The 17,916-nt window shown below is 48.6% G+C and overlaps 1 protein-coding gene across 16 annotated transcripts in view; it reads left to right on the forward strand.

Annotated features, from left to right (window-relative positions):
* The first annotated feature begins 762 nt into the window (after positions 1 to 762).
* The window catches only part of EPB41 (erythrocyte membrane protein band 4.1), a 49,926-nt gene continuing 32,772 nt past the window's right edge, over positions 763 to 17,916 (forward strand). For 15 of the 16 annotated variants that reach the window (XM_026076241.1, XM_026076249.1, XM_026076242.1 and 12 more), the window contains exons 1-11: positions 763 to 1,231; positions 3,361 to 3,591; positions 6,156 to 6,260; positions 9,434 to 9,476; positions 11,281 to 11,356; positions 12,081 to 12,299; positions 14,535 to 14,622; positions 15,198 to 15,350; positions 15,856 to 15,953; positions 16,289 to 16,461; positions 17,673 to 17,789. In XM_026076241.1, the coding sequence (XP_025932026.1) occupies positions 770 to 1,231; positions 3,361 to 3,591; positions 6,156 to 6,260; positions 9,434 to 9,476; positions 11,281 to 11,356; positions 12,081 to 12,299; positions 14,535 to 14,622; positions 15,198 to 15,350; positions 15,856 to 15,953; positions 16,289 to 16,461; positions 17,673 to 17,789 (1,765 nt within the window). In that variant the 5' untranslated portion in view covers positions 763 to 769. The remainder of the gene's footprint in view (positions 1,232 to 3,360; positions 3,592 to 6,155; positions 6,261 to 9,433; positions 9,477 to 11,280; positions 11,357 to 12,080; positions 12,300 to 14,534; positions 14,623 to 15,197; positions 15,351 to 15,855; positions 15,954 to 16,288; positions 16,462 to 17,672; positions 17,790 to 17,916) is intronic. The other variant, XM_026076247.1, reaches the window with a different exon arrangement.

The raw sequence follows: 17,916 nt of genomic DNA on the forward strand, positions 1-17,916 counted from the left end.
ATTCAGGGACATTTAGAAGTGAGCAGATGTTCAGACTTGTTGGTGCTCTTGAAATTTTTGACCTCACAGTGAATCTTGTCAGCTGTATTAGTTTTGTCTTGAGCAGCGGATTATTCCTTCCAGACCCAGTTGCGGAGAAGGATGCTGCAATGCTTCATACTGTTATAGGCCACGGGGGATTTTTGCAGGGCATGTTGTGAAGACGGTTGTTTAATCAGGTGCCTGTCCTCATCTGCTCCGCTCCCCCAGCCCTGCGAGCGGGGAAGAGGGACCTGGAGGAAGAGAGGCCCTCGAACAACTCTGTGCTGCCAGACCGCCTGCCATCTCTTCCCCTTTGCCTAGTCTCGTTTCCACTTTTTTAACCGTTTGCTCGTGTCAGGGCGTAGATATCTTTCCTCGCTTCTGATTTCTCTAAGGGAAGAGCTGCACGTCCATCTGCGGTTTTAAGAGCCACGCTGGAAGGACGGAGGGCTTGCGACACTCAGGTGCCAGCATGTTTAGCGGTTTGGAGTCAGTGTCATCCAGGTGGTGGAAGATGCATGAGCAGAGGTCGATCGAGATGTTTCTTTCAAAGCAAACAAAACCTTAGCAAAATGAACGATTTGTTCGCTCTTGATTACTTTGTAGGTTGGAGTCGGCAGGACAGGGTGGTGCGACTGGGGAACGTGGTGCATAAATGCTTGGTGCTTGGTTTGAATAGCTTAATGCATGCGTAAATATTGGGAAAGGTCTTGTCTGACATGTTTTGCACCTCTGTTACAGCGTCATCATGACAACAGAAAAGAGTTTAGCGGCGGACGCCGAGAATCCGGAGCAGCAGCAAGCGAAGGAGGAGGAGGGAGCTGCTGAACCACGGCAGCAAGAGGCTTCTTCGGAGGAGGCGGCTCAGCAGGCGTCGGAGGGACAGACCCCATCGGGGCAGAAGCAGAAGGCTTCCAACGGCGATACGCCCACGCACGAGGAGCAGGGCAAGAAGGAGCGCCGCACCTCGGAGGGCCGGGGCCTGTCCCGCCTGTTTTCATCCTTTCTCAGGAGGCCCAAGTCTCAGGTGTCTGAAGAGGACAAAGACGCCGATGGCCCTAAGGAGGGGGAAGGTGAGCAGAAAGAGCCAGGATTAGGAGCCGGTCCCGATGAAGAGATCCTGGTGAAGGCCCCGATTGCAGCTCCCGAGCCTGAGCTCAAAACCGATCCGTCGCTAGATCTCCATTCACTAAGCAGCGCGGAAACGCAGGTAAGCCCCCTACTCTCTTTGCCGTGCTCCCTTCCGTTCTTGCAAATGTGTCATTTAATCCTAACTATAAAAGCAAAAACCCTTGAGATGCTGAAAAGGCTCTTGTCGGCTCTGAATATCTTTACAAAAGCTGTCTTGCTTAGTGTACTTTCCACTCTTGCTTTCCTGTATCAGACCATACTGCAAAGTACTTTCCCCTGAAATTCTAATAATACTTCAAAGCATAATGTGAATCGCMCAGTACAGACTCTTAAGGATGCTCTGCTGAGGCATGGGAATTCACATCAGAACCAGGATTTGAATGTGTAGTTCACAACAGAGCAGTTGCTTTAGTTTTCATTTGGATACCCTTGATGTGCACAGAATAAGGACAGGGCAGTGGTACGGAGTGGGGATTCCTAAAGAAAGTGAATTTGGAAAAGGGTTCCTTGAACTTCAAGGAGTGTGAACCTAGCAGGTCAGGACTTGGACATCTGTTCAGTCCGGGCTGTTGCCGAATACAGATATTCTTTGCTTATGCATTGGATTTCTCTGCAGTTTGTAGGCTGAGCCCAGCTCCTAGGAGCTTTCTGACTTCCAGTCTTTAAAGTCAGGAGCCCAGAGTTTGAGAAAGGCCCGTGCCGCTTCTCCCAAGCAACCTGTATGTCTTGCTGAAGTCCTAGCGAGGCAGTGGTAAAATCTGGATTACTTCCCAGGCTGCCTTAATGTTTTGAAGGGTCTCCAGAGAGGTGTTCCATGTCAGTGAACTGCAGTCTCTGGGTTTTATCTGACTTTTGGAGAAATACCTTAAAAGGTAGAGCATTGCCAACTGCAGGCAGTATTTGTAAATCTACCACCTAAAAATTATGGAGTTATAAAGAAGGCAGTAGGTARCTTCTTTTTCTTTCTTTTCCCAAGTTTCTGAGCCTTTGAAAAACATGGGGTGACTTCTGCGAGTGCTTTGTACCTGTGAGGCTTGGGATTAGCAGAATGGGGAAGAATTGGAAATGTTCATGTAATTTAAGCCCAGAAGTTGTGTCTTCAAGGGGGAGTGAGTGTTTTTTTTTCCCCTATTTAACGTTGATTTGCCTGTTCTGAGCGCGTGTGACTGTGCGCAGAGCGAGACCCCACGACCTTCCTTCAGCACGTCCTATTCATTTCAGATGAAGCACTTGTTGTTTTTAGTTCTTATTTTAGACTGACGCTGGTGGCTTTTTGAACCGTGACACTCGGCAGATATTTCTGCTGTGAAAGCGTTTGTGGGTGCTGYCTGTTTGATAAATGCTGACCGCCAGGCATTACGAGCTTTGACTGATTCTCCGCTGCCGATTATCCCGGCCCTGCTGGAACATAAGTCAGCAGCTTCTGGACATTATTTAGTTTTTAAATGCTGGAGCCGGCGCTGCCTCCGTGCAGTTGTGCCCGGGTGTGATTTCATGAGATGCGATGGGGTGAATGAAGCTCACYGCAGGCTGAAAAGACAGGGCTTTGCTCCCCCTTCCTTCCTCCTTCCACCCCCGAACTGCACCTCTTTCTGCTGTTTCGGTGAATTAAAGTGGCTCGTAAAATGCTTCGGTGGGCACCAGGGAGAGGCCACGGGGCRTATGACGAGCACCTTCCCTTTTCGGTGGAAGGGAACCGTTAGGTCAGCTCAGATGGCCGTGAAACCTCAACACCGAATTCCCTTTTGATACCCGTGTTACCATCCCAAAATGCAGCGTATTGGATCAAAGYGAGTCTTCTGGGGCGACTGTGGGAGCACAGGAGCACTCTGCAGTTGGTGTTTTTGTGGCTGATTTGCTGGGCTCTCGCCTAGGAGAGAAGACTCTCGCTGTGCGCTGTCATTAAGACGCTGAAGATTTGCATACCTAATCAACACTAATTTCTCTAATCAACCCTGTTTTCTGTTTTCTCACATCCTTTATTAAATAAACAGTTGAGAATGACTTGAAGGGCTGTTAGCCTTCAAAATTAACATCAATCAGTGTCACCCAGCTGCTGTTCCGGGTCCTAGGTTACACATTTAGGCCAGGCGACTAATATTTGGGACAGGATCCCAGCCCCCAGTGCACCCGTGCAATGCTTGTTTCACGTGATGGTTCTTTGTTTGACTCATCTAAATGCCAATTTGGATGTGCCGGGGGTTTCAGCCTGCTCAGGAGGACAGGAGGGACGACCAGGACCTGGACAACAGAGACCCCGAGGGCAAGGAAGAAGGTGAAGTGAAGGAAGAGTGCTCCAAGGCAGAGCTGAAAAAGGAGGCTCCCGAGACAAAAGCAGACAAGGATTTGAAAGCTACCCAGAGGGCAGTAAAAAGACACAGAAACATGTACTGCAAAGTTGTCTTGCTGGATGACACCATTTTTGAGTGTGCCGTGGATGTAAGTACATTCGGGGTTTGTTTCCTCTTCTCCTCTTTTCCCTCCCCCTTCTCCTTCCCCTGGGAAGCTGTGTACYGCAAACACTGCTTAAGAGGGATCTGATTTGCTCCCAGTGAGTTACATGCCCGGCTTTACTGCAGAACGATCTTGCTGTAAGCCGTAATAACTTACTCAGTGTGTTGTAAAAACCTCCGGGTGCCTAGGGACCTTCCTGTATTATTGCTCTGCAATTTCCAGGGGACCTTGCTGTGTAAGGCTGGGGGGAAGCTTTAAAAAATAGTGTGTCACTCGCTGTTGATCTTCTCTCTCACTTTTACCCCAGAGTAGAACTTGATTTTTTATGTCTGGTTGAGATTGTCTAAACGTCTTCTGCCCCTTTCATTTGAATAAAATGTGCTGCCGGGCTGGTTTGTGCTTTTCTCTTCACCCAAGGTACTTTAGCTTTTCAGGTTCCTGGCTAACGTAACTCGTGTAGCTTGGATGTGAAAAAAGCTGCGTTTAGCTTGCAGTTGATTATATTTGCAGTAAACAATTTAAAATCATTATGTTGACTTAACCACACTGCAAAGCTGTTGATCTGAGACCTTTCCTTCTGCTGTGCTTGGTGCAGTCTCTCACAGGACGGTCTCGCTGGCAGGGCAATAAAAAGCTAGCAGAAATCCCTATTGCAGGATTGAAGTACTTGCCCAGAATATTAATAATCTGGTCCTTACCATTGGAGCATATTTCATCGGCTCATTTTTTTTCCCCCCGTCCCGCTAGCTAAGCAGGCCCCAAGTCGGTATCTGGGCTTCGGCGTTCTGGGCTCCTTAGACAAGTAACCTTGGGTGATCCTGGGCAAGTAGGTCAGCGCGGGGAGTTTGTGTAACAGCGTTGCTATTGTTACTGCCCGGGATCAGCTCGGAGCATTACTGCCTGGGATCAGCTCGGAGCATTACTGCCCGGGATCAGCTCGGAGCATTACTGCCCGGGATCAGCTCGGAGCATTACCGCCCGGGATCAGCTCGCAGCCGGCAAGCCTGGCTTGCAGCCGCAGGGGCCTGGCCATGGGCTGGGGATTTTGGTTGCAAGCCCCCAAAAGATAACTGTTGTCCCCATAACTGGTGGGGCAGCACCTCCGGCTGTCAGACCTGCGACCGGTGTCGGTTCGCCGCGGCTGTGCGGATGCGTTTGCCGGCCRCTGATCTATACGTGCTGCAGTAATACCTGTAGATGACGCTAGGCTTTAAGGACACCGGTCGTGGGCGAGCTGGTGGCGTTGTGGACGGCAGCGGTGCGGTGTGGAGTTACGCAGAGCAGGGCTTACGGGTCTCCGGGACCTGCTCTTGCGTCGCGTCCCTCTTTGCTCCCGCCAGCGATCCCTCTCGAGCGCTGATCCAGCCCTGCCGTGTTCAGCTTGCTGGAGGTGCGACCGTAATTTGTTAAGGCTTAATTGGGAAGGAATTGCAAAGGTGGAGGCAAGGACAAATGCCTTTATTCAAGAAGAATAAACCCTTTCAGACCTTCTTTCTAACTGACAGCCGTAGAAGGTTTTTGATTCCTACATGTTTTTTAAGGTCCAGTTCCTTGAGAAATATCCCGGGGTAAYGCATGCGGTAAGTTAACTGTAGAATCGCAATATGAGCACTCRAACCTCGCTGCTGAAGGACTGGAATAAAGCAAGGCCATGGGATCTTTGATCATTTGCCACCCAAGTACCGCTAAAAGGAGAGACGCAGGCACAAGCAGTGCATTAGCAGAGCTTATTTTTGCGTCRGTGGAACTGCACTTGCTCTTTACCCAAGTCTCCAATGGCACGAGCTGCTTTYGGTTACCATAGTTTTGTGCCTCGGGGACGTTTTCCTTCATGCTTTGGACTAAAAGGGTGCCTGTTCCTACGGCCAATTCATTCGGTTCGCTTCTGTGGGATTTGGGAAAAAAAAACAGGAGGTAGAAATGCTCAAAGAGTATCGCTGGAGGCAAGAAGYGGTGCGCTAAGCACCAATCAGGGCAGGAGGCAAAACCGGCGAAGCCGGATTTCATCAAATTGAGGAAAAGGTTACGGAAAAGCCAGTCCTTTGTTCCGAGCCGCTGTTTTTTCCGTGAAAGCACTGAGCCGGGCAGCCCCCGAAGCGCGGTGATGGGAACGGTGGGTTGCGGTAGCACTTCCGTCCCCCGCGTTGGCCATCTTCTGATCCACGCCAGGCGGTCGGAGAGCCTGGGGCTGGCAGCGGCCGGGGCAGCAGAAGCACTTTGAGAGGGAACAAACCGTACGGATGCTCTAGTTGTGTTTTTTGAGTTGTGTGAAGAGAAGCACGGCTTTGGCGRGCGTCACGTGTGGAGCCGGTGGGAGCAGGGAGGCCGGTTTGAGTCTCGTGCCCGACGCTCTTTCCTCTAAGGAGTGCTTGCTCGGAGGCTGCCGGGAGATCCGAACTGAAATTTTGAGCTAGTCGGGACTTTTTCCCTTTCTTGGTAGTGTGCGGTGGGGTTTGGGTTCGTTCCCTTTCTCCTTTCCCCCCCACCCCAAGGAATGAGGGCAGGCAAAAAGCAGCCCGTCCCATGGAATTTCTTTTGTGTGTTTGCAGAAACATGCCAAAGGGCAGAATCTACTTAAAAAAGTCTGTGACCACCTCAATCTCCTGGAAGAAGACTACTTCGGCTTGGCCATATGGGACACGCCAACCTCCAGGGTAAGAAGTTCCTTGTGTTGTGTTCTGCACCCGAGGGATCATCTTAAAAACTAATTTTGATGCCCCCCTCTCCAAGAAGGARCTAATAGGATATCATAGAGGCAGTGAAATTGTGAATAAATGACTATGGGAGTGTGGATTTAAGTGAGCGAGCTACACGAACTTGTGTCTTCACCTGGATAAAATCCATTATAGTAGTTTACTGCAAAACGATGCCATTAAATTATAAAGATTTAATAGGACGCAAGATAAGGCTTTTATCACTTGAGAAGAGGAGCAGGTTTTTTGTATTGAGACTTAAAGAGTAAGTCAGCTACTTTTAAACTAAGGGAGGAGGACCTGAGCGTAGGCACATTGCAAAAAGTCGTCACGGTGCTGTAGYTGGTGCTCACCGAAGGCACGAGGCTGAGCAGTCAGCAGGAGAAAAGCTGCTCTACTTTGGGAGTCGGTGACGGAGGAGTCATTATACATGTCTAAGATGTTCATTTAAGGCATAAGCAAATGCACATCGTGGTCTCCAGAGAGCCTTGGCTTTGCTTTCTCTTCCGTCTCTGACTCGTGACTCCCTTCTGCCCGACTTGTGTAACAAATCCTAGACTTCGAATTCAGGCTGGTTTTGTTTTCCTCTTGGTAGCCTCCCCCTCCAGGACAGCGTAGGCAAATGTTGCCGTTCTTAATCGTGACGGCTTCAGCTTTATTCTCTGGACAAGGTTATTCTCTGGCGTGGGGGTGGAGCAAGACTCCAAATGTTCAGCTGCGGAAGGACAGCGAGGGAGCTGGGAGCGACTGCTGGCTGAGATTTGGGGGTTGGACTGAGGTTTTGCCTTGCGAAAGGACACGTGCAACTTTTCATACCGAAACTCTTACTGGTAYGGTTTTGCTTTGAGGTCTTTGGTAGACTCAAGCGGTATCTTATSTTTTAAACCCTTGGTTATGCTTTAACTCGGTGCCTGGTAGGCAATTATTCCAGCCCTGTGTAATGAAGCTAGCCCCAAGTATGCTGAATTGAAATCAAGGGCCCGCTTAAATGTCCTTTAGACCAGTTATATCGGTCCACGTCCTGCCTGTTCCCATGTTTCACATACAGCAGTCACTTACAGGCCAGGTTACTATGGCTAAAAAGAAGTATTTATCGTTAAAAGACTTAATAACTGAAAGTATGGATTTTTAATACGCAGCTAAATAAATCTGTGCTGTTTGTGGCAGGCGGCGCTCCGTCTTGAGGTTGTTTTTTAATCGTTTCTGCTGGCCTTGCCCAAGCGCATTCTTCTCGGGTCTGCCGCTCCTTTTGGACTGCAGCCGCYGTGCTGGCATTCGGCGCAGCAGCGTGCTGGTTTTCTGCAAGCAAAGAGGTGCGCTTCCTTCACCCGCTTGGTGCGAGCTGGGTGTCTGTACAGCTTTTTAACTGTACTGAGCGAGAATRGGTATTTCTGTCGGATTTGGGTCTCGGAAGTGGGAGCTGGGGAAGGCAGAGCTGCTGCTCAAGGGTTTAATTCCAGGGTAAACTGCTCTTGTTTGAAGTCTCTGTTTTGTTCTGATGGGGTAAACCTACCCCCCTTTTTTTTTTTAATCTTTCTGGTTACGTTTCATTGAACTTCCATATCTCAAATGCCATCTCCCTCCTGCTTGAACTTCAAAAACGAGCCGACACCGAGTTACTGATTCACCGGGAGAAATGATCTTAGTGGGAAATCACGGGATGAGCTTCTGCGCTTCACCCACGACGATGCAGAGCCGGGCTGCGAGATGCGCGCGTGCATTCACGCACAGGGAAAGCTTATATCCAGGTTTTTCCACCGTTATAGGAAATAAACCTTCCCAAGGACGGGCTTTTTTCCCACCTGGGAAGAGCAGAGGGTGGCGGCGGCTAGAGCGGCTGCTGAGCCCCAAAGGGCTTTGGCGTTCGTGCTGGTCTCGAAGGGAGGATTGTTTCCTGCCGGATCGTGTCACGGTGGCGGATAAAAGCGTCGTTAATGACTGCGCTCGTCATTGTCCGCCGGATTAGGCGGCGGGATGGGTGCYGCGAACGCGTGACTGCACCCGGGGTGGCCGGGCGCGCCGAAACCAGCCCTTCTCGCCGCTGTAACGAGCGCTCGAGGCGTCAGCGCTTGCGTAGAGACGCTCTGCTCAAAAAGCGTGGCCCTAAAAGGAAAAAAGGTGCAGGATTGACGTGTCTAGCTTTTTCATGGATTTCGTRTCACCGGTTTTATAGGTTAGAGGGGCAAGCGTGTAAAAAGAGAAAGATTTAACGCAAGTGTTGCTGTCCCCCGACACGGCATGTCGAGAGGTGTCATGCCAGTGCTGGCAAAAACAGCGGTGGGTTTTCGATGTTTGTGTTGCACCGCCATCCCACGCAACCCCAAATTACTGCGGGGGGAAGAAAAAGATACCTTTCTAAATCCGTAGCTGAGGTAATTACTAGAAACTTGAGTCACGCTTAAAAGAGGCTAAGTTTGTGCCACACTGCTGCAAAAGAGTCCTGCGTTCACCAGCTACTGGGTGTTTTCACTCGTATTTCGGTGAGTGGGTCGTTAAAAAACATAGCTATTAACAGAAAGTCCTGGTGATTTTGGTTCTGAGCGGTGCAAGTGTGGCGACTGGGTGCTTAAAATAGATGCAAACATCCTCCTCTTGTTTTTAGAGGTTTCTGAGAAACGCTTCGTGTTGCACAAGTGCCCTCCRAGCTGCCGCGAGCTGCAGCCCTTTCCGAGACGTTGCTTTTTTTTAATAATAGTGAAAATGGGGTCTGATAGTGCAGAATACGCTGTGTACAGGTCGCTTCCCTTACAAACTATTGCTTTAATGGTAGGAGCCAGCATAAAGTTGTTTGTTTGAGTTTTTCTCTGTAAAGAGCATCTGTGTGGTTTAGGGTGATGCTTGGTCGTGTGTGCTGCTGTGCATCCGAATTAATAGGATCACCTGGAGGGAGAAAGCTTGGGTAAAAACATACTCCTGTTCTTCATTCCTGCAATACCTGGTGAGGTGAAGGATTGGAAATTCGCACGTTGAGATTGCAGACTGGAGTAAAAGTTTGAAAAACGCACAATATCTTCGGTTTCCATGGCCGCGTTAGTGTCAAGCGTAGTCTTCCCGCTGTATTTTTAGYGAACTGCCGTTTGCTTTGGTGTTTCTGTAACGTCTGTTAAACTGTGAATGTTTTTATCCTCTTCCAGACGTGGCTGGATCCTGCCAAAGAAATAAAAAAGCAGGTTCACGGTAAGTAGATCACATTTATCCTGCTGGTGTCTGTGCGGTTCCCCCCGCCCCCCTTCCCTAAATATATATATAGCCTTGGCGTGCAAACCAGAGGACCCGAGGATCAGGGAGAGTTCAAGCGAGGGTGTCTGGCAGGGATCAGCACAAGTTCAAGCAGTCTCTGCATCCTTTCTCTTAAAAAAAAAAAAAAAATACATGTAGTGATGCTCTAGATTTAGGAAAAACAGTGGCATTTCCTTGCAGCAAAACGTAATTTGCAGCACGTTCCCCCTATGCAAATCCGTGCTCTCCCTTCTGCCGTAGAGACACAGATATAAGAGATCTGCTCCCTGCTGTAGCATGGGAAAATGGGCGTCAAGTATTTTAAAGGCCTTTATTTTCCCCGAGGAAAAAGCCTAAGGTCTGACTGCTTTGACAGAAAAATCCGGTTTTAGGTAGGCTTATGGCAGGGGGTTGCAGAATGAGGTGTATCATTAAGTTACGAGTTTCCTGGAAGAGCGCTTGCGGACGTAAAGGCAGTCGGGCTCTGCGTGCTCTTTGCAATGCACAGGCAACCGCTGTTACCTAAAATACTTTCTCAGGATAACTTGTTTTGAACTGTGCCTAACGAAAACAACCTGGCTTGTGTTTTATCCCGGTTATGGTGTTGCATAAGAAGTAAATCCACGCGCGCTCCTTCCCTTTCCTCCCCGTTTGAGATTTTTGCAAGTTAAGTGCAAGAATATCTGGTCTTTCTGAATTAAGCGTTATTCAGAACTGCGGTGTTAAAGGGCGCAGCAGAAGAGGCCGTCACGTTCAAGTTTTAGCATTTAATGGATCTGTCAGGGTGGGTTTCTGCAGGCAAAAGTGATTATTCTTTCCGGGGGAGAAGAGGGGGTCTCAGGTTGAACGCTTAGATTCAGCGATTCTTGGGAGCTTCGCTGTCCCCCTCAAAGAAGGAGGAAGGGAGACGTCCCCGTCATTGCTGGTGCCAAACCAGCGGGCGATTTACAGGCACGCTCTCAAAAACGAGTTTCGTTGCAAAGCTCGGCTTTCAGGGGCGCTGTCGGGTGTGATGAAGGCTTGCATTTCCCGCGTGTTTAACAGCGTGCACCAGTTAGCAGTTCAGCTACGGTGTTTATCTAGACAGAGGCAAACCGTGCGTTTGAACCAACAGCAGCGCTTCCAGATACGGTTAGGTGAGTCCAGGCGATGCCCGTAATGGTGCTCTGCAAGGCCTGTAACACGCTGTATTAAAGGAGTTAAGTCTCGACTTGCAAAGCTCTTCCTGTCTTGGTGTTTCTTCCCGGGACCGACTGTGCTGAGTTTAAGCTGCGGTCCGACCCCCCAACCGCAGGGTACAGGGCTGCTGAGGGAATTAATGCATCTGTTTCTTACGAGAAATTTGAAAATTGGGTCTTGGGTGATAAAATGCTAATTCATTAACCTATAGCCCACATCTGACCTCTCTTCATGAATCTTTTCTTTTTTTCGATCAGTGATTAAAATAGTGAGTAATGCGGCCTGCTAGCAAATGAATTTTGTGTTTTCCACGAGCTGTGATGTCTTGCAAGTGTATTTGTCTGTCCTGCTTTGTCGTCTCGGGCTTCTATCTTAATTCCTGTAAAAGGAAAGAAATCACGTCTTACACCCTCTGCTTAAACCAAGCTAGCTGTGTCAGGGTGCAGGATTAAAACCAGTATTACGATCTGACAGCTGTGTTTTGAAGATACTGGATATTCGCAGCATTTGATAAAGACTTGACTAGCGGGAAGCTGTTGTATATGTGTGTGTATTTTTCCCAAACTTTTCTTTGTCATTACAGGAGGCCCCTGGGATTTTACCTTCAATGTCAAGTTTTATCCGCCAGATCCCGCCCAGCTGACAGAGGATATAACGAGGTGAATTACCTATTAATCTTGCTAACAGCCGCTAAGCTTGCCGAGCAAAGCAGCCAGCGCTTTCAGGAAAGCACCGGAACTGGTGGCTGAATAGAATATTTGATTGAAAAGAGATTTTTAATACTTGGGTGGTTTTCCATCCTTCAACAAGGAGATCAAATGCCTTCAAAATCCTTGTTCTGAAGTCCGTTCTAGCGTTCTGGACTCTGCTGGTTGGTTAAGAGATGCTTGTTCCAGCTGTACTAATGTTTTTTTTTCTTCTTTTTTCCATGCTGTAACCCGTTCTGTGCGTTGGTTACTTTTGGGGAGCTCCAGGGAAGCTATTTGTCTAAATATAGGAACTGTTTGGAGGGGTTTTCTTTGTAGGGGATGTGGCGGGGGGATTCTCCCTCTTTTCACTGAAGCCTACATGCACAAAACAGCGTCGCTTATAATCTTGGCGTGTGTGTGTTTGTGTAGGAAAGTGCGCTTTTATTTTAAAAAAGGGCTCCTCTGATCCTAAGTGTCCTCTGCTCCCTTTCCAGAGGGGAGGTGACCTTACGTCCTCCTGTCCTTTGCGCTAATGTGTGAATATTACCCCAGAAGTGAAAATACAAGTTAAAAACCAGCATCGCCTTGCTTGCATCGGTGATGTAAAGAACAGTTTGTGTTTGACCTTCAGAAACACGTTTCGTAAGGTCACCTGTTTTCTGATAAAAACAGTGTTTTTCTCTTTTTCCTGAAGGTATTACTTGTGTCTTCAGCTCAGACAAGACATCATTATGGGGCGGCTGCCTTGTTCCTTTGCGACTTTGGCTCTGCTGGGGTCTTACACAGTCCAGTCCGAGTTGGGAGACTATGATCCAGATCTACACAGCGCAGATTATATCACTGAATTTAAATTGGCCCCCAACCAGACTAAAGAGCTTGAGGAGAAGGTTATGGAGCTTCATAAAACGTACAGGTAAAGCGAGAGAAGCAACTGGAATAATGGGGCTTTTTAGTGGTTTCCCCATCTCTGTTCTATGCTTTTGATTTCTTGCTGCAGCATTTTTTATATTGGCACCTGGAGCATTAACCAGCAAGACATGAATATTCAGCTACGAAAGGAAAGCAGCTATTTTAAAAAGCTCTAATATTTGGAGGCTATAACAAAGTCCTTCTAGAACCTGGAAGTCTTTTTTCCTGCTAGACGAAGAAACTATTTTTAGAAAGCAGATGTGAAATACTGCAATTATGTTTTAACAAATGCCCTATGTAGGTGCCAGTTCTCAACAATCCAACCACGAAAGTGGGTTTTATTTCATATGAAGATGCAAGGTTTGCTTGTTTTAACCTTGTCCTTTGTCTTTTTTTTTATATTTGCTTTTGGGTTTATGTAATTTTGGATCGTAATCTGGATGGAGCAGATCCYGGGGGCTTTGTGTGTATGCTGTAGCCTACGGCACGCTCGGGCTTTTCTGCAGCCGCTGTTAATAAGTAACATTTCCCAACGTGGAAATATTCCAGATAATGCAGCAGCTATAATAAACCTGCTGTTGTGCTGCCTTCCCCATTTCCAAACGTGGCAGTGAGCTGGGCAGATGTCTCCTTCTCTTAGGGCTGAAGGACTCCTGTGAGTCCCTCCAGGACCAGATTGGAGGGTCGCAGTAACAGGGTCCTTTTTCTCCTCTTATTCGGAGCGTATTTGTACAGACGCTCTCGAGGGCTTTGGTTACCAAAGCCGCGCAGGGCTGTGCGCATACCAGCCCACAGTGGTGCCGCCGAGAGCCTGCGCGGCCCGGAGACGGGCTCAGGCTTTCGGGGAAAAAGCCTATAAAACCGCTCTGTGATCCCGAGACCTCGGGAAGGTCTTGAGCCGGCAGCCCCTTGACCTGTGAAAAGCTGCTGCCTGTGAAACATTAATAACAAGAGCAGAGCAAAGCGGAGACCTTCTCGCAGGCGCGTGGAAGCTAATAACGTAAGTGCAGTAGGGAAGGGTGGACGTGTGCCCCCGGCTGTTACCAAAGCTGCAATTAGCACCTCGCTCAACTCCGCAAATCGATACCTTAAATTGATTCCCCTCCATTTGCATTGAGAGGGGAGGAAACGAGGGAAAATAAGTACCAGGCCGCTGACAAGCGTCATGACTTGAAGTCAAAGGCTGTTAGCTGCGCTAGAAGAGGGGGAGCACRTTGCTGAATTATTCATGGGCCTTTTGGCTTCATTAGAGAGCTAATTCATGGTAAAGGACGGAGGTTTATTTAATGTGCTCGTGTGTGCAGGGAGGAGGGAGTAACATTCCCATTTCATTTCTGGTCCGTATTTTGTGAGCATTAAGTTGTCAGAGGGTTTTCAGCACAAAACTTCCCTGCTAAACTGTGCTCATTTGGCTGCTGCTTGATTTGCCCAGCGCAAGGCATGTGCCAGAGATGGTGACTGCTCTTAACCTCTTGCGTAGGATCGTCCTTAGTGTTGTCTGCCCTGTATCACACCGCTAAATAACCTTGCTTATATTTGCACCGAAATTGTACGCTAGTGATCAGGAAGAAAGACACCAAACCAGTAATAAGCCAAAATGTATAGAACCAAATCCTCTCCCAGCAGAGCTGTTAGATGCAGCTTGAGCAACAGAAACTTAATAACAAGGGCACTTCAATAACATTGATAATAGCCTCCGTTATCGGGATGTTGCTGTTAACCAAAGTTCGGTTGTGTTGCCGCTCCCGCAGACGCGGCACCATCTGTTCCCAGAAAACGTCTCATTCATCTCGGCTGCCCCAGTAGGAGCCTCTGCTGAGTGATTTCAGCTGCCCTTGCGCTTCGCTCGGAGAACAATAGCCGAGTTTGGAAAGGTCTCGAGGCAGCGAGTGCATTGAGGACAACAGTACCTGTCACCCTTTGCCTTCAGCTGAATTGGTCTTTCTTCCGTAGAATCGAGTTTTCTACCCTCTGCAGCACTTACTTGCTGGATAACTTGCTTTCTTGTCTGGTATCCGTACAGCTCCGCAGGAAAAAAAAGGTGTATCCGTTTTATGAGGATATGTCAAAGCACAAATGTGTGCACGCAAAGTAATATAATAATTCATCTGGGCACAGATATGTTAGTGTTCAAAGCAAAAGAAGATCTAACAAGTAAACGGTTTGGTGAAGCCTGGTGTGTCCCCTCTTAAAAAGTAACAGCTACCAAGAATATCAAGCCCCTGTTCTCTCTCCCCAGATCCATGACTCCAGCCCAAGCAGACCTGGAATTTCTTGAGAATGCAAAAAAGCTGTCTATGTATGGAGTTGACCTTCACCAAGCCAAGGTGAGAATCAGTGTGTGCGCCTGTCTTCTACATTTTGTAATTTTTTTCCCTTGTAGGAAATAAGCTTTCTTACTTCAGGAGGTCCCTACTGAAAGATGCAGGCAGTAAACTGGCTGTAAGCACTGATGAAATGCTGTAAGCGCTGTTGCGAGCATAGCAAGAGAAGTGATTCTTCCTGATTTGCTTATTATTTATATATTATAGGAGGCTTTACAAACCTACCGATGTAGACAGGTCCTTGCTCGGAAGCACTTAGAATAAGGTTGTGAGCCTGCAAAGTCAGCTACTCCCACAGCTCAGAGAAATGCAGGATAGACTCTAGACAGCATTTTGAGCAGACAGCATCGCCGAGGAGACCAGCAGAGGCAGGAGATTGTAAGGAGAGAAGTGAAGGAAAAGTAAGTCTGGCCCTGGCTGCATAAGGTGCTAAAAACTGTTTGAGGTCTGGGAGGTGGGGAGATAAATTCAAGAGAGCCTCAGGGAAAGACAGAAGGAGTAATTTGGAGGACAAACATTGACTTGGAACTTGTAACCCTGACGCTGGTCTCTGCTCAAATCTTCGTTTGCTTTCTTAGGACTTGGAAGGAGTGGATATCACTCTGGGAGTCTGTTCCAGTGGCCTTCTTGTTTACAAAGATAAGCTGAGAATCAACCGCTTCCCTTGGCCCAAAGTCCTGAAGATTTCCTACAAACGCAGCAGCTTCTTTATTAAGATTCGGCCAGGGGAGGTACGTTCTGACTTGTTTGTGCTCATGTCTTCTGTTTTGTTTAATTGCCTTCTGCTTATCGCCAACTTATAAGCTTCATTAAGTGGGGGAAAGGAGCAAGCTTTCTTCTGAATGGGCGTTTTACACCCTGTTGTATTTCTGATCTTGCCTTGGTAGTAAATTCAGTTCTTAAAGTAAAGCCCAATGACCTTGCTGAAGCTATAAAATAGATGGTGGCAATTTAAACAACGTGTCATCTAGCACCACCCCCTGGCACAGCGTGGTATTCCCACGATCCGGCAGGAAAGCAGAGTTTAAAGTTAAGTTCATAGCTGAAATTGGGAGAAGGCTTCYCCCTTTTTTGGAAAACCTGTGCTTTTCCTGGTCCCTGCCCATCTGTGGAGTGAGTTCACCTGGACTAGAGCAGCAGCTTGTGCCCCAGCCAGAAGCTTGGTGGGCTGGGGACCAGGCTCTTCTGCCACACTCATTTCTGGCTATGCCTAAATAACATATATGTTTTCCACAGCAAGAACAATATGAAAGTACAATTGGGTTCAAGCTACCAAGTTACCGGGCGGCAAAGAAGCTATGGAAAGTGTGCGTTGAGCATCACACGTTTTTCAGGTGAGTTTTTTAAACGCTGGTCTTGCCTCTTGATCCCTGTTGAATAACTAATGCTTTAGATTTGCTGCTGAGCATGGATGCTTCTTTAGTTAGGGTCTAACAAAAACTGGAGTGAAATGATTGCAGAGAAATTAAGTGTTTGTATTGCAATAAACTTCTAGGCAGCTTGTGTGTGAGGTCTTCTGTCTTGTAGATGTGGTGCTTGTTGCTAGTGCGTGTTGCCTCGTTAATCATCAGTGCCTGCGGAGACTTCTTTAATTTGTATTTTAATTTCTCCTTACGTATTATTTCCCGCCTCTGGAGGTGCGATTTTAACGTGTCGCTGTGGCTCTCAGGCTAACTTCCACCGAGGCGATCCCGAAGAGCAGGTTCCTGGCGCTGGGCTCCAAGTTCCGCTACAGCGGCCGGACGCAGGCGCAGACAAGGCAGGCGAGCGCCCTGATCGACAGACCCGCTCCCCAGTTCGAACGGACGGCGAGTAAGCGGGCTTCCAGGAGCCTCGACGGAGGTTAGTGTCTGCCGCTTCGTGGCTCTCGGGACGTTTCCGCCGCCCGATTTGGTGAGATGCTGTTCAGTAGCTGCCGCTGTGTCTAGCTCTTGCTTTGATTAGAGGCGAAAGCTCATTTAGTGAACTTTGAATTTTGACTGCCCTGAAAACATCTAAATGCTCCGTTATTGTAAGTCAGTATTTGCTTTGCTTTAAAAAAAAAAAAAAAAAAACATAATTTCTTACTTAATTCAAGACCTAGATATAAAATATAAATAGCAACACTGCCAAGGGCTCACTGGCAAAAGACATTTATGGCTGTAAGCGGGTGTTGCAGGCCAATAGCGAAGTTTTAGTTTTAAAGATATTTCCTCATTGCATCTCAGCACAATTTTCATTCAGCAAATCCAGAATTAACTCTTTCTAGGATTTGTTCTTTGTTTAAAGTAGCTTTTAAAATAATAATAGTGTTTTCCTTGGGGGGGAAGTTTTTTGCCACCAACGTTTGAAACTTTTCCAATGGCTGTTTAAGCGATGATAATGTCAAAATTTGTGATGCATCGGTCGGGTGGGCCAGATTTCTTTTAAAGGGGCCAGATAGGAGCCGGCAGGCGAGGGGAGGTGTGACGGGGGAATGCATGGCTTTGCTGCCCTTGCTCCGAATCTAGGGCTGCTCGTAAAATTAGGATCCGGGGCGCGGGGGAGCTTCCCTTCGCCCTCGGGGCACCCGATAGAGCACGAGCGGCGTCGCCCTGAGCCCCGACGTCACGCTAGGAGAAAGCAGGGCTGCCCGCGCCCCCGTGGCCAGCGGCAGCCAGGCTGCCCCTGCTCCTGCCGTGAGTTTGCAAGGCTCAGCTTACCCTGAGCGTGGGCTCGGAGCCGGGGGGGAAGACGGCTCGGTTCGACCTCCGTCCCGCAGCCGTGGCGCGGAGAGCAAAGCAAAACACCCGCTCRCCTGCTGCATGGGTGCACAGGACTCCCCGGGCTGGGTGCACGGGCCAGCGCTGCTCGTTGCCCCTTGGCCGTGCTTTGCAGACCGTTAGGACCCCAGCTCGATAGGTGAGGAGCCTCGCCGTGGAGGAAGGCGAAGCCCCGCTGTGAGCTTGTCCCTGAGCGTCAGAGCTTGCAAAGGGYGGCCTGGGAACCTAACGCATCTCTCCGAGTTGAAGTCTGCAGCCTTTTTTTCCCGCCTGCCGGGTGGGCAGTTGTTAACATGTGCGCAATTTCCTCAGCTAAACGTGCGACTCAAAAAGTTGAGTTCAGAGCCGTAGAGGAAGAGAAGCAGGAGGAGGTGGTGGTGGTTGAGGTTCCCGAGTCAAAACCCGTGGATCAGTCCCGAGAGAAGCCAGGTATAGCTGTGGTGGCTACAAATCTCTGCAGCTCATTGCCTATCCTTTCCCCACTGAGATGCCTTTACATGCTTGTTCTTGACAACTCTGAAAAGTTTCACCCAATCTGGCGGCTTTCTTTTTTTCG

This window comes from Apteryx rowi, unplaced genomic scaffold (assembly GCF_003343035.1).
Source record: "Apteryx rowi isolate R43461 unplaced genomic scaffold, aptRow1 scaffold_43, whole genome shotgun sequence".
Taxonomy (NCBI): Eukaryota; Metazoa; Chordata; class Aves; order Apterygiformes; family Apterygidae; genus Apteryx; species Apteryx rowi.